A 16,550-nucleotide genomic window follows, 5' to 3' on the forward strand; every position below is an offset into this window, starting at 1 on the left:
ACAGACAGCTGGAGACACACACACACACACACACACACACACACACACACACACACACACACACACACACACACACACAGGACATTCACATGTTAATCAGAGTCTTTGTCAGACAATGAGCCGTCTAACACGTTAAAGGGACAGTTCAACATTTAGTCAAACTGGCCCATCACCATAATCCCTATAGTCATAGCAGTAGGTTCGTTACCTTTAATTGTCGGTGCAAGCTGTTTTTAGAACGGCGGAGCAGAGCCGTGAGCTGCTCAGAGCTACGCTACGGAGGCTCATTATGGGATTTCTTGGTTTCCCTCATCATCAAACTCATCAAATACACAATCCAACAACTCCACAACGCTCTGGTGGACAAGTTGTGAGCTGCACATTCACCACGCTATGAGATAATAACACAACGTTACCACACAGAGTTGTTTTAGAGGGAAATTCATGTAAAACCGCTGATGCGTGTTGCCTTCAGGGACAGTTTTTCATCACCAGTCTCTGTATTTCCCTCTGTTATTGATTGATTGATTGATGATCAATAAATATTACCTATAGATGGTTTGTTAGTAGTGGTGTGTGTGTGGTAACCATGGTAACTCTCTCTCAGACTGGCAGCAGGTGATCAATGTGGCCGTGCTGGACTGCGCTCAAGAGGAAAACTTTGACGTGTGTAAAGAGTTCAGCATCAGGTTCTACCCAACGTTTAAGGTAGGTGACCTCTGACCTCTGACCCTCCTCTTCCTCTTCCTCCTCTTCCTTCTCCTTAGTCCAGTAATTTTAAGCCAAAAAAGGGGTCAACCTTGAACAAATTGCAACAGAATCAAACTCAAGCCCAGAAGAATCCCACTAGGGGAAAGTTTAGAAAAAGACCCAAATATAGCCCATTTATACGCATATTCATTATTTTTCTCACGTGAATAGGGTAAAATTTTTAACCTTTAGATATCTCCATGAAAATTACTGAGTTGATTACTTACATTAAGACAAACAAAAAATGTATTACAAGTTTTTTGAAATTCTTTGTCAACATGAGCAAACAGGGCATAATCTAATTACGTATGGCTCATTTGCATACATACAACACCAGATGTAAACATCGGGTTTAGCAGCTGAAAATGTCTTGTTCAATCTTGTTGACATATCACAGTTAGGCACACAGTAGCTTCATGAGCTAGGGCGCTTAGGCTACCATGTAAAACAACTGTAGCTTAATAAGCTAGGGCGCTTAGCAGTGGCGTAGCTGGGCTGTATTCCACATGGGTTTTGAGGTCCAAGGGGCCCGCGTGCGCAGCGGGCCACATTGCACACACAAATAGAGGACAGAAAAAAAGCCAAAAAAGTGCATCAAGAATGAACCATGACAGTGATTAGAAAAACATCTGAAATTGCTGAGATGTGTAAATTTCAGTATATGTTAGTCTACTGGTGAAGAGTAAATGAAGATGGCACACGGGAAAAATAAATAAATAAATAATAATATTCGCCCCCCCCCCAAAAAAAAAAAAAAATTAATCATATTTTAGATGAGTGTCCTTCAGAATGATGCTGCTAAAGCTCAAAACCTCTATCAAATGATTGTAGGCTACAATGTATGAACATTATCTCTGCAGTGGTTGATTCTGATAAAGTGTGTGTGCTGTTACTGTTTTAAGGAATGTGAGCTGGAAAGACTGAAATGTTGTTGTTGCTACAACTTTAAATAAAGTTGAAAAAAAACAAAAAAAAACAACAACAAAGGTTCGGCCGCTCCTAAAGCCCGTCCAGACCGATTTAGATGTAACACCTGTCAAAGTTCTGTTCAAACTGGAAATATTGTGGATTTACCTTACAGTCTATGGGATTTACCCATTAAACAAACTTTTCACGGCAAAACAGCAAAGGTAAGAGGAAATGTACGACCATGTTTTGGTCAAGCAGTGTCTGTGTGTGCTGGACTTTGCTGGTTTTTGTCTTCTCTCTCTGCCGTGCTGCTGTGCAGCCGCGGCTGCTATGTAACGTTCCAATCTTTGTAACCGGCTCTTGAGCGGTAGCTGTGTACTGTTTTGCATAATGTACAGTAGTATAAGAGCCAGAAATGTGGCGACTGGGTCCAAACAGAGGTGCTTCATGAAGTTTGATGTTTAGTTGTTATTCGAGTAGTGTTTGGGCTGTGTTTGGGTCATAAAAACATGTTTTTTACACGTTGTAGACCAGCTTCTGTTGTTTAATTTGATGTAATAGACGCATGGATCAGCTCAAATTGGGAGGGGCCGCGCCCGCTCGTATCCCCCCTTAATATGCAACATAATGCAGTGACCCAGTCTGATGTTACACTCTGTGCTACCTGCCGCTGCGACAGAAGGCAGCCGCGGTCAACCGCGTCCCGAACCTCCCTATGACCAGCCCGCCCCGATTTAAAAAAAAAAAAAAAAAAAAATCCTCGGCAGTGTGGGGGGGCCTCAGGATTTCACCACAAGAGGGCCCATGGGTTTACAAAACCCACCAACCCTACGTCAGTACGTCATCTACGCCACTGGCGCTTAGGCTACAATGTAAAACAACTGTAGCTTAATAAGCTAGGGCGCTAGGCTACTATGTAAAACAACTGTAGCTTAATAAGCTAGGGCGCTTAGGCTACCATGTAAAACAACTGTAGCTTCATGAGCTAGGGCGCTTAGGCTATCATGTAAAACAACTGTAGCTTAATAAGCTAGGGCGCTAGGCTACTATGTAAAACAACTGTAGCTTAATAAGCTAGGGCGCTTAGGCTACAATGTAAAACAACTGTAGCTTAATAAGCTAGGGCGCTAGGCTACTATGTAAAACAACTGTAGCTTAATAAGCTAGGGCGCTTAGGCTACCGTGTAAAACAACTGTAGCTTAATAAGCTAGGGCGCTAGGCTACAATGTAAAACAACTGTAGCTTAATAAGCTAGGGCTCTAGGCTACTATGTAAAACAACTGTAGCTTAATAAGCTAGGGCGCTTAGGCTACCGTGTAAAACAACTGTAGCTTAATATGCTAGGGCGCTAGGCTACTATGTAAAAATACTGTAGCTTAATAAGCTAGGGCGCTAGGCTACCGTGTAAAACAACTGTAGCTTAATAAGCTAGGGCGCTAGGCTACCATGTAAAACAACTGTAGTTTAATAAGCTAGGGCGCTTAGGCTACCATGTAAAACAACTGTAGCTTAATAAGCTAGGGCGCTAGGCTACCATGTAAAACAACTGTAGCTTAATAAGCTAGGGCGCTTAGGCTACCATGTAAAACAACTGTAGCTTAATAAGCTAGGGCGCTTAGGCTACCATGTAAAACAACTGTAGCTTAATAAGCTAGGGCGCTAGGCTACCATGTAAAACAACTGTAGCTTAATGAGCTAGGGCGCTAGGCTACCATGTAAAACAACTGTAGCTTAATGAGCTAGGGCGCTAGGCTACCATGTAAAACAACTGTAGCTTCATGAGCTAGGGCGCTGAGGCTACCATGTAAAACAACTGTAGCTTCATGAGCTAGGGCGCTGAGGCTACCATGTGAAACCAGTGCTTCCCACAGCGACAGGTTCGAATCCAGGCCACGTCCCTTGCTGCAAGTCCTTCCGTCTCTCCATCCCCCTTTCACTAATATCTCTCTATCATTAAAGGAGAAAATGCCATGTTTTTAAAGAACTGTTCAATCAAAACAACCATCAGAAGATAAATGTCTGGAGCTCTCTGATCTCAGCAGCTTCACCTCCTTAAGGAGCATGATGTCATACCTGCTCCACTAAGGTGGTGGCCATCTTGAAAAATAGCAGTCATCTTGAAATTTAAAGTGGTTTCTTGTCGGTTGACCGATGGAGTCGACTCATTCCAATTTTCATGTTGGTACCACCACAGCACCTTTATATACATGTGCCGTCAAAACGGTGCAATTTATGCAAATTTATGCAGATTAGCTCATGTTAACAAACAATAAAAAAAACTTGTAATACATTTTTTGTTTGTCTTAATGTCAGTAATGAACTCAGTAATTTTCATGGAGATATCTAAAGGTAAAAAATTTTACCCTATTCACGTGAGAAAAATAATGAATAGGCGTATTATGGGCTATATTTGGGTCTTTTTCTAAACTTTCCCCTAATGGGATTCTTCAGGGCTTTTTTCTCCCTCACTCAGGACATGTTGAGGATACAAAACCAGTTGAGTTTGATTCTGTTGCAGTTTGTTCAACCTTTTTTCATAGAATGACTGGACTATTAATATAATAAGAATTTTGTTCTTAATTTGCTCGCCTGGTTAAATAAAGGTTAAATAAATAAAAAATAAATACTATAGTAACGTGTTTCATCTTGTTGTTTCAGTATTTCAAGGCTCACAGTGCGGTGACGGACAGAGGAACGACTTACAGAGGTGACTAACACACACACACACTTGTTACACACTTGTTACACACTTGCTGCTGCTGTGTGTGTGTGTTGTGGTTGTCATGGTGACGGTGTGTGTGTGTGTGTGTGTGTGTGTGTGTGTGTGTGTGTGTGTGTGTGTGTGTGTGTGTGTGTGTGTGTGTGTGTGTGTGTGTGTGTGTGTGTGTGTGTGTGTGTGTGTGTGTGTGTGTGTGTGTGTGTGTGTGTGTGTGTGTGTGTGTGTGTGTGTGTGTGTGTGTGTGCAGGTGCAGACAGAGAGGTCCAGTCGGTGCGACAGCTGATGGTCAACATCCTGCAGAACCACACCAGACTGGACCGGCCCGACCGCTGCCCGCCGCTGGAGCCCTACAGGTAACCACGACGACCACGGCCTGAGCCACCACGATGATGTCACGGTGATGTCACGTGATGATGCAGGGTTCTTACAGATCCTTAAAAAGTCTTAAAAGGCATTGAATTCATTAATCTAAAAACAAGGCCTTAATTGGCATTAAAATGTCTTAAATCAATTTATCCAAAGTCTTAAAAATGTTAACACATGGTGAGTGGTATTTTATGGTTGTAATTAGTCTCAAATCTCAAAATAATTGGTAACATTCTGACATAGAGAAGTTAGTGGCGGCCGTCAAGGCTAAATCTCTCACCGCCTCCAGCTCCCGAATCAGTTTTTTGTTTTTTCAGACTTTTTATGCATTTATTTTGAAAGGACAGCTGGAAAGAGACATTTATTTTGAAAGGACAGCTGGAATGAGACATTTATTTTGAAAGGACAGCTGGAAAGAAACACAATCCAATGTTCATGTAGCAGTCACTTTACCTTGGATCACATAGGAAAGTGGGTCAAATTGTCCCTATAACCCTATGTAATAGATTTTTTTGGGGGGGGGGGGTTTCTGCATTTGTGTTTATTATGAAGTCGGTCTTAAATTTCATTTCAAGTGGCTTTAAAAAAGTCTTAAATTTAACTTGGCTTAAGCTGTAGGAAGCCTGTGATGTCATGACCTCTCTCTGTGTGTGTGTGTGTGTGTGTGTGTGTGTAGCTCTGCGGAGCTGCTGCCTCTGCTGGGTCAGAGGTCAGACCACTTCACGGCCGTCATCGTGGAGGAGCCGGACTCGTACGTGGGCCGAGAGGTCAGTGAACGCATCATCGTCACGACCGCAGTTCTAGGACCGCAGTTTCAGGACTGCAGTTTTAGGACTGCAGTTCTAAGACTGCAGTTTCAGGACCGCAGTTCTAGGACCGCAGTTCTAGGACCGCAGTTCTAGGACCGCAGTTTCAGGACCGCAGTTTCAGGACCGCAGTTTCAGGACCGCAGTTTCAGGACCGCAGTTTCAGGACCGCAGTTTCAGGACCGCAGTTTTAGGACCGCAGTTTCAGGACCGCAGTTTCAGGACCGCAGTTTTAGGACCGCAGTTTCAGGACCGCAGTTTCAGGACCGCAGTTTCAGGACCGCAGTTTCAGGACCACTTTCTTCATTGCCTAAACCTAACCACTCAAACTTGGAATATAAATTTCAAATAATCGCCCCTGGAGCGGTGACCGTTTCCATAGTAACGCAGCAACTTACGAACGTTGGGGGGCGCTGTGACGTAAATGGAACGGTCCTAAAACTGCGGTCCTGAAACTGCGGTCCTAGAACTGCGGTCCTAGAACTGTTGCCTCCGGGACGCAATATTTTTTTCCGTAGGATAGGTCCGGGAAAGTCCCGCCTTCCCCGCCTGTGATTGGCTAGATGAGCTGTCCTCTGATTGGTTGTTTGATTTGGCCGTGTAACGTCATCTCACAACAACAGTACTGCAGTAAACTAAAATATACACAAACTGATGTTGTAGTGTGTTCTGACGCCATGGCGTACGTAACGGTTTGTGTTTTCGCCTGCTGTGTGGTGAATCCGAGTTCGATCCCCGCTGGTTTCACATTCTGAAAAATTTAGTTTTTAAATTTATATTCCAAGTTTACATTTTGAGTTTGAGAGAAGTGTAATTGTGCCGTTGGTTAGGCTTAGGCAATGAAGAAAGGAGTTGGTTAAGTTTAGTAAAAAGACCAGGTAGAGATTAGACAGGCCAGATAAGTAGAGAGAGTCCAGGTAGATCTAGGCTCTTATCACACTTTGCCGACAGCCTGCGTTTCACGGCCGTTTCACAGCCAAAACAAACAACCAATCAGGCGAGAGCCCTTCTAGCCAATCACAGGCGGGGAAGGCGGGACTTTCCCGGACCTATCCTACAAAAAAAAATATCGCCTCCGGTACTGCAGCTTTACACTATTGGAGAATATGTGACATCATCAGACTGGTTCTGTGTGTGTGTGTGTGTGTGTGTGTGTGTGTGTGTGTGTGTGTGTGTGTGTGTGTGTGTGTGTGTGTAGGTGATCTTGGACCTGCTGCAGTTCTCCGGTCTGCAGGTGAAACGCGCTCTGAGCTCCGACGTGGCTCTGCTGGACGCCATGAAGATCACCACCTTCCCCTCCGTCTACCTGCTGCACCCCAACGGGACTCACACACACCTGCACGTGTGAGTTAAAACACACACACACACACACACACACACACACACACACACCTGCACGTGTCAGTACACACACACACACACACACACACACACACCTGTCCACCTGCACGTGTGAGACAATCACAGATTTAAATGTATTTTTTTTTGTATTTTTCTTGAATCCTGACGACACAGAATCAGTTTGAGAGGAAACAGAGCAGTGACGTCGTCTGTTTGTTTGTTTATTTCACTTATCAAAAAGTTAAAAAAACATAGAACAAATAGAATCCAAGACAATAACTGGGTTTCCATCCAAATGTATCGAAGTTAAAAGCGGATTTTGTGAAAATGCGCAAAAAGCAAATGCGAATTTATGCCCGTTTCCATTCATTAGTGTTTTGCGATTATTGGGAGAGGAGGAGTGCGCCGTGAGATTACGTCATAAGAGAGCGTGAATGTATCCATGACAACAGTTGACACTCAGCTGACACTCAACATCATGGACAATTTATTTACTTTCCGGACTATAGACGCACCTGAGTATAAGTTTTAAATTTAAAAATTTCGCAAAACCTGTTTCCACAAAAAGTCGCATTTTCATTTAATCGATACGCTGACAAATCCCCCCCCCCCCCAAAGCGTAAAAACTTTTATGTGCATTTACTGCCTTTTTTTGAATTTCCGGCATTTCCATCCAAGTATTTAATCGCAATTTTTGAAAATGCGAATAAAAAAAGGTGGATGGAAACGCAACTACTGTGAAGGAGAAATGCTGAAACTCCTCCAGAGGCTTGTAGGGTGGTGTTCTCCGACTACAGCTCTAAGCTAATGAGCATAGCTACATCTGTGAAATACAAAAACCGTTTATACATAATAAATACAAACACGGTTTAACATGATTTAACATTGTACAATACAATACAAAAGCTTGATAAGAATATGGTAAAAATATAAAGTAATCCCAGTTTAGATCCAGACCATGTGGAAAGTACTGACTGGTTAGCAGGAGAGACTTTAAATTGTTGTAAAGATAAGTAAAAAAAAGTGCAGGTAATAAACTCCATATTCTAGACCCGTGTTTCTCAACATTGGGGTCGGGACCGCACGTGGGGTCGCCTGGAATTCAAATGGGGTCACCTGAAATGGCTAGTAATTGATAAAAGAAATTACCAAAAATATATTTTTTAAACTAATTATTATTCTTTTTAAAATTATGATTAAAAACACCACACACAATCTTTCATTTCATTTCATTTCTTTATTTATTGAATTGGGACAGTGCACATTCATCAACACTGACGCATTAAGCATCAGTGTAAATGTGCTGGACTTAGCACAACTGCTAAATTTCAGCCGCAAAGCTTAAACAATATTCTATACTTTAACTTTCTTGAAAAATCTAATAAAGTTCAAATAAAATGCAGCATATAAAAATATCTGAGCAGACGCATCTTGATTGACAGCCGTGATCACGGAGTCGCCAGAAATTTGTGATGTCAAAATGGGGTCACAAGCCAAAAAAGGTTGGGAACCTCTGTTCTAGACCAGGATAAAGTAACAGAACTGTGCCTGGGAGGAACAGAAACATGGAGCTACGTGAGGAATCGGTGTGAAACTGATCATAGTTGTATGAAACATATTCTGAAAGTTCTTCTTCTTCCTCCTCTTCTTCCTCCTCCAGAGAGAAGCGTCTGCGTTTCTTCTTCTCCTCCTCCCTGAGGACGCTGCCTGGCGTCCAGCGGAGGACGACGTCCGTCAGTTCCTCTGGGGGTCCGGGGGGGGCGCTGCAGGACCAGGACCAGGACCAGAACCAGCACAGCACCGAGCCCTGGAGGGACTTCAACAGGTCAGAGCCTCAGCTCGGTGTAGTCTGTTCTGGTCTAGTAGCGGCGCCAGGATTTTGATTGTGGATGGGCCAGTTAAAATAAGACTAAAAAATAAATAAATCAGCGTCATCATCTCCATCCCCAAACGGAGATGATGATGATGATGAAGCTGATTTTTATTTATTTATTTTTTTTAACAAGAACAATGAACTTAGAGAAGTGATGCTGCACACTCGTAGCCTTGATGTTAAATATAGGTCTGACGTTAGGCCAGGGTTCCCGCGGGTCTTTAAAAAGTCTTAAATTTAACTTTACTGAAGTTGCAGGAACCCTGTAGGCTACTTATTGTGTTATTGAACAACACGTTTGGACCTGGAGGTTTTCATCAGGGCAAAAGAACAAAGCGACAAAGTGACGGAGTTTAAATAGATGCGGGTGGCGAGTTGATGTGGTGGTTGTGTCCACACACCCGTACTGGTTTATGTGACTAAAGGGGACACGTTCCACACACCCATACTTGTTTATGTGACTAAAGGGGACATGTTCCACACACCCGTACTGGTTTATGTGACTAAAGGGGACGATGTCGGTGCAGGAGGGAGTGGAGCGTGGAGCCAATCTCCTTCAACCATGCACGGAAAAGGGGAATGATAGGAAAGGTTTTTCTAATTTATTGAGAAACAATGCCCAGGTCAGCAATGCATGACAACAAACATGTGGTTCATTTGTTCCCTCAAGTCACATAAACCAACACAGCGTGGACACACACAACTCCGGTGACGCCAAATGTGAAATAGGAGTGTTTCCATTACACTTTTGCGACACACATTTAATATCAATACGTCTGAAAATCCACCTCATGAGAGCGTAAAAATGTTTTAGCGATATTTGAGAGGTTTTTAGAAATTTAGGTGTTTCCATTACCAGGTTTTTATTGCGTTATTTAGGTTTTGCGCATTTCAAGGGGTAGTGGAAACGCACCTTACGCATGATTGGTGCCACACAGAGCGATTGATATAACATATCTATATATCAATCGGTCCGGTCCGGTTTAGTCCGGTCCAGTCCGGTCCGGTCAGTGAACTGTGTGTGTGTGTGTCTGCAGGGCGAAGGTGTACTCGGCTGACCTGGAGTCAGCCCTCCACTACCTGCTGAGGGTGGAGCTGGCTACCCACAATGCACTGGAGGGGGAGGAGCTGAAGATCTTCAAGGACTTCGTCACATTGGTCGCAAAGGTAGAGGTTTAATGCTCCCCCCCCCCCCCTCTCTGTAGCAAACAGCTTTCTACACAGTGTTAAAGTTACAGTAGTAGTACTTTGTTCAGCCACTAGATGGAGCCGGTGGTGCAGCGAATCACATCTAAACATCCTCGTCCTCTTTACGCAGCGTTACGCCTTAACGCCATACCGGCTTGTGTACAGATAGTTATGGCTCCTGGACCTATTTATTGCATATTTCAGTTTTTTATTGCTATTACTGCTGTATTTGCAGTAGTGCTACTTTAATGCCTCTCATTTACCAAAGACACACATTCATACATGCTCTCCATGGGAGATCAGAGCGTCCAACCCGGTGCCCTGTAACCTGTAACCTCTTGTTTATGACACATAAGATTACACACACGTCATAAAACGTTTAAAACTCCACTCCACGCACTGCCCTCCCACCATCATCGTTAAAAACAAATACACATGGCCGAGGGGTGGGGGGGACTTGCTCCTCTTGAGATAAGTTGTTTTTATATCCAGTGACTGTATGGAGAGAATCACACTGAAGAACACACAGTAGATACCTGTATCTATAGACTGAATCTCCTTGTTTACATTCTACTTCCTGGTAGAAAACCAGCTGTAATTTGAATGAGATCAATAGTAACGAACGAGAGTTTAGCTATATATCATATTTTTCAGGCCCTATCACCGTTTAGACAAATCTGAAATGATTGAAGAAACATTACTATTTCTGTGTGTGTGTTTTGTGTTGCTATGTGTTTTTTTTATTTTTATTTATTCAGTTTGGGGGAAACACAGTGTCTAGAAAGCATCAGTGGCTCAGCTGACAGGGACAGCTAACGGCAGCTAAGCTAACGGCAGCTAAGCTAACAGCAGCTAAGCTAACGGCGGTAGCTAAGCTAACAGCAGCTAAGCTAACAGCAATAGCTAAGCTAACGGTAGCTAAGCTAACAGCAGGACGTCAGCTGTTAAAACCCTCCCGTTGTGGGACACGACATGAAACTACTCCAGTTAGCTCAGTCATGTTGGAACTCAGATATCCGCTGGAGAAAATATTTTTTCATGGAGCGTTTATTGAGTCACTGAGTTATTAAAGTTAAACAGGTAGCTAACCGTTAGCCCAGCTAATCTATGATAACCATGACTAATTACAAAAACATGCACACATAAATAGTAATGTTTGTCCAATCATTGGTTTTATAAACTTTACAAACATCAGATTAGTCTAAACGGTGATATAGTGACATGAAAAATGAGATAAATATAGTGAAACTCTCGTCCGTCACTATTGTTCTCATGCTGGTTTTCTACCAGGAAGTAGTTGTAAACAAGGAGATTCGTCCTATACAGCTGCATTACAGGCTACATGAGCCTATTTACTCTCCAGTTTGCCACATCCAATATGGCGGTTGGCGTTGACGTACGACTCAACGCTCGATGTGGCTAATGAAGCTAGCAGAGCTAATGCAGCAACATGTTCTCTCTCTCTCTGCAGCTGTATCCAGGTGGAGGGTCAGTAGTGAAGCTGATGGAGACTCTCTCTGATTGGCTGCTCAGTCTGCCGCTGCAGCGAATCCCCTACCAGGCCGTTCTGGACCTGGTGGACAACAAGATGGGGGTGAGACACACACGCACACACACACACACACACACACACACACACACACACACACACAGACACACACACGGAGCAGCAGCTGAATAACTCCCTGATACCTGTGCAGATCTCAGGTGTGTTCCTGGGGGCGGAGCTTCGATGGGTTGGTTGCCAGGGCAGCAGGCCTGGTCTCCGTGGTTACCCGTGTTCCCTCTGGACTCTGTTTCATGTTCTGACCGTCCAACATGAGGCCACGCCCACCGCACTGGAAAACACAGGTAACACAATCACACACACACACAGCGGCGTCACGTCAATAGAAACCGATTTGAGGGAGGATTTGCAACCAATTTAGTTTAATTTACTTTACCTTACTTATTACTTTACGATCTAGCTATGATCAGTGGCCATATTGAGTGAAATGTATTACAAATAATGTCATAGTCCATCTCAAAAAGACATCATTGCCTTTTTCCAAAAATCACAACCCCCCTCCTTTTTGATGGATGTGGTCTCTTCCGCCCTGACACACACGCGCACCTTGCCTGCATCAGTCTGTGCTTGGGGAGGGGAGCTGTAGCCGACCTTCGATGGAAATGTGAGAGCAGTGTAACATTAAACTAGGGACTTCAAATGTTTAATCAAAAAGGAACTATGCAAGTCCAGTCGCTTTCCACTGTTCTGCTAGCAGTCCCTGGCCATGATGTGCATTTGTTTACAACAAAGCGGCGAAAAATCAATACATGGAGCGGTGAAATACGTGTTTTGAAGTGCATCCATCTTATTGTTCGACATCCTCAGCCAAGATAATGTTTCTGAAATTCAGTTTACCAACTTTTTGGTCCACAGCACTAGCATTAGTGGCCAAAATAAGTGATTTGAGGGCATCCACAAATTTTTTTGCGCGGGCACATTCGCATTCATTGTGCCCCCTCCAGTTTTTGGATTGCATGACGCCCCTGATCACACACACACATTCAGCTGCTGTGGAGACGGCCCTGACCCCTGACCCCTGACCTCTGACCTCTGTGTCCCTGTGGTAACGCCTGGCAGGTCTGGAGAGCGAGGCGGCGCCGGTGCTGCAGGTGATGCGTCAGTACATCAGGACGTTCTTCGGCTGTGAGGAGTGCGGTCGCCACTTTGAACAGGCGGCGGCCGCCGGACTGGACCGGGTCCAGAACCACGAGCAGCAGATCCTGTGGCTGTGGAACCAGCACAACATGGTCAACTACAGACTGGCCGGTACGCACACACACACACACACACACACACACACACACACACACACACACACACACACACACACACACACACACACAGAGACACAAACTAAAGAAAACCCAAAGGCTAATGTGGCCGAGGTAGCTAATATAGTCAACAAGGCTAATGTGGCCGAGGTAGCTAATATAGTCAACAAGGCTAATGTGGCCGAGGTAGCTAATATAGTCAACAAGGCTAATGTGGCCGAGGTAGCTAATATAGTCAACAACATTAGCCTTGTTGACTATATTAGCTACCTCGGCCACATTATCCTGTTGACTATATTAGCTACTTCGGCCACATTAGCCTTGTTGACTATTAGCTACCTCGGCCACATTAGCCTTGTTGACTATTAGCTACCTCGGCCACATTAGCCTTGTTGACTATTAGCTACCTCGGCCACATTAGCCTTGTTGACTATTAGCTACCTCGGCCACATTAGCCTTGTTGACTATATTAGCTACCTCGGCCACATTAGCCTTGTCGACTATATTAGCTACCTCGGCCACATTAGCCTTGTTGACTAGAGTAGCTACCTCAGCCACATTAGCCTTGTTGACTATATTAGCTACCTCGGCCACATTAGCCTTGTTGACTAGAGTAGCCACCTCAGCCACATTAGCCTTGTTGACTAGAGTAGCTACCTCAGCCACATTAGCCTTGTTGACTAGAGTAGCTACCTCAGCCACATTAGCCTTGTTGACTATTAGCTACCTCGGCCACATTAGCCTTGTTGACGAGATTAGCTACCTCGGCCACATTAGCCTTGTTGACTATATTAGCTACCTCGGCCACATTAGCCTTGTTGACTATATTAGCTACCTCAGCCACATTAGCCTTGTTTACTATTAGCTACCTCGGCCACATTAGCCTTGTTGACTATATTAGCTACCTCGGCCACATTAGCCTTGTTGACTATATTAGCTACCTCGGCCACATTAGCCTTGTTGACTATATTAGCTACCTCGGCCACATTAGCCTTGTTGACTATATTAGCTACCTCGGCCACATTAGCCTTGTTGACTATTAGCTACCTCGGCCACATTAGCCTTGTTGACTATATTAGCTACCTCGGCCACATTAGCCTTGTTGACTATTAGCTACCTCGGCCACATTAGCCTTGTTGACTATTAGCTACCTCGGCCACATTAGCCTTGTTGACTATTAGCTACCTCGGCCACATTAGCCTTGTTGACTATTAGCTACCTCGGCCATATTAGCCTTGTTGACTATATTAGCTACCTCGGCCACATTAGCCTTGTTGACTATATTAGCTACCTCAGCCACATTAGCCTTGTTTACTATTAGCTACCTCGGCCACATTAGCCTTGTTGACTATATTAGCTACCTCAGCCACATTAGCCTTGTTGACTATATTAGCTACCTCGGCCACATTAGCCTTGTTGACTATATTAGCTACCTCGGCCACATTAGCCTTGTTGACTATATTAGCTACCTCGGCCACATTAGCCTTGTTGACTATTAGCTACCTCGGCCACATTAGCCTTGTTGACTATATTAGCTACCTCGGCCACATTAGCCTTGTTGACTATTAGCTACCTCGGCCACATTAGCCTTGTTGACTAGATTAGCTACCTCGGCCACATTAGCCTTGTTGACTATTAGCTACCTCTGCCACATTAGCCTTGTTGACTATAGCTACCTCGGCCACATTAGCCTTGTTGACTATTAGCTACCTCGGCCACATTAGCCTTGTTGACTATTAGCTACCTCGGCCACATTAGCCTTGTTGACTATTAGCTACCTCGGCCACATTAGCCTTGTTGACTATATTAGCTACCTCGGCCACATTAGCCTTGTTGACTATATTAGCTACCTCGGCCACATTAGCCTGTTGACTATATTAGCTACCTCGGCCACATTAGCCTTGTCGACTATATTAGCTACCTCGGCCACATTAGCCTTGTCGACTATATTAGCTACCTCGGCCACATTAGCCTTGTTGACTATATTAGCTACCTCGGCCACATTAGCCTTGTTGACGAGATTAGCTACCTCGGCCACATTAGCCTTGTTGACTATTAGCTACCTCGGCCACATTAGCCTTGTTGACTATTAGCTACCTCAGCCACATTAGCCTTGTTTACTAGATTAGCTACCTCGGTCACATTAGCTTTGTTTACTATATTAGCTACCTCAGCCACATTAGCCTTGTTGACTAGATTATAATGTGGCTGAGGTAGCTAATAGCCAACAAGGCTAATGTGCCCAAGGTAGCTAATGTAGCCAACAAGGCTAATGTGGCTAATGTGGCTGAGCTAGCCAATATAGCTATATTAATATAGCTATATTGGCTATATATAGCTATATTAATATAGCTATATTGGCTACCTCAGCCACATTAGCCACGTTAACTAGATTAGCTACCTCAGCCACATTAGCCTTGTCGACTATATTAGCTACCTCGGCTAATGTGGCTGAGGTAGCTAATCTAGTTAACGTGGCTAATGTGGCCGAGGTAGCTAATCTAGGCTAATGTGGCCGAGGTAGCTAATCTAGGCTAATGTGGCCGAGGTAGCTAATCTAGGCTAATGTGGCTAACATGATAAACATGAAAACATTGGTGACGTAGCACAGGTGAACTGCTATACAATCAGTATAGCATACGTAGCTAATGAAGCTAATCTGCCCCCCCCCACCCCCCAGGTTCTCTGAGCGACGACCCGCTCTTCCCGAAGGCGCCGTGGCCGAGCCCCTCCCTCTGCGCCTCCTGCCACGAGGAGAAGAACGGCGTCCACGTCTGGAACTACGACAACGTCCTCCTCTTCCTGCGGCAGCACTACGGAGCGGCCAACCTGTCCCCCAGATACTCCCTCACCCCCCCGCGCCTCCCCCCACCTCCCCCTGACCCCGATCCCGTCCAGACCAGGAGGCCTGAGGGGGAGCAGGAGGAGAAGGAGGAGAAGGAGGAGCACAGAGGAGGAGGAGAGAGGGGGAAGGAGGAGGAGAAGGAGAAAAGAGAGGACCGACACCAGGCTCTGAGAGGGGAGGAGAAGGGGGAGGTGACAGGAGGAGCAGGAGGAGGAGGAGGAGCAGCAGGAGGAGCAGCAGCAGCAGCAGCAGCAGCAGGAGGAGGAGGAGCAGCAGCAGCAGCAGCAGCAGGAGGAGCAGCAGGAGGAGGAGGAGGAGGAGGCGTGTGGATCTTGGGTACTCTGGGCTTCAACAGCGTGGACATGAGTCTGTGTGTGGTCCTCTACGTCTGCTCCTGCCTCTTCCTCATGCTCCTCTTCTTCTTCTTCAGAGTCCGGTCCCGGAGGTGGAAGCTCAGATACTCCCGCCTCCACGTCTGAGCCGGACCGGACCGGACTGGACCGGACCGGACCGAACCGGACCGAACCGGACCGGAGTAGACCGGACTGGACCGGACTAGACCGGACCGGACTGGATCGGACTAGACCAGACCGGACTAGACCGGACCGGACCAGACCAGTACGGACCGGACCGGACTAGACCGGACCGGACCAGTACAGAGCGGACCAGACTGGTTTACACAAAACCCAGGATCAGTTCAGCGCTGAGGGATCATCACCAAGACTCAAACCACATCCGTCCTTGTGGTCGAGGTTCACCACCTCACATCGTCTGACTGGACTGGACTGGACTGGACTGGACTGGACTGGTCCAGGTTTTGAACTGTAGTGTTTATGGTCTGGATTTGATTAATCTAAAAACTCCGTTATGAACCTGGTCTGGATTTTATTTATTTTAAAGGGATAGTTCACCCAAAATTGAAATTTCATCAC

General features: G+C 45.2%; 1 protein-coding gene across 1 annotated transcript in view; it reads left to right on the forward strand.

Annotated features, from left to right (window-relative positions):
* Positions 1 to 16,147, forward strand: part of qsox2 (quiescin Q6 sulfhydryl oxidase 2) — an 18,425-nt gene extending 2,278 nt beyond the window's left edge. Inside the window, exons 2-12 of the mRNA XM_083979011.1 lie at positions 608 to 708; positions 4,319 to 4,367; positions 4,627 to 4,732; positions 5,422 to 5,512; positions 6,750 to 6,895; positions 8,553 to 8,717; positions 9,803 to 9,932; positions 11,425 to 11,547; positions 11,654 to 11,804; positions 12,580 to 12,768; positions 15,454 to 16,147. Of these exons, the coding sequence (XP_083835137.1) occupies positions 608 to 708; positions 4,319 to 4,367; positions 4,627 to 4,732; positions 5,422 to 5,512; positions 6,750 to 6,895; positions 8,553 to 8,717; positions 9,803 to 9,932; positions 11,425 to 11,547; positions 11,654 to 11,804; positions 12,580 to 12,768; positions 15,454 to 16,097 (1,895 nt within the window). The 3' untranslated portion in view covers positions 16,098 to 16,147. The remainder of the gene's footprint in view (positions 1 to 607; positions 709 to 4,318; positions 4,368 to 4,626; positions 4,733 to 5,421; positions 5,513 to 6,749; positions 6,896 to 8,552; positions 8,718 to 9,802; positions 9,933 to 11,424; positions 11,548 to 11,653; positions 11,805 to 12,579; positions 12,769 to 15,453) is intronic.
* Positions 16,148 to 16,550: the final 403 nt, after the last annotated feature.

The sequence above is a fragment of the Trachurus trachurus genome, assembly GCF_905171665.1.
Source record: "Trachurus trachurus genome assembly, chromosome: 9".
Lineage (NCBI taxonomy): Eukaryota > Metazoa > Chordata > Actinopteri > Carangiformes > Carangidae > Trachurus > Trachurus trachurus.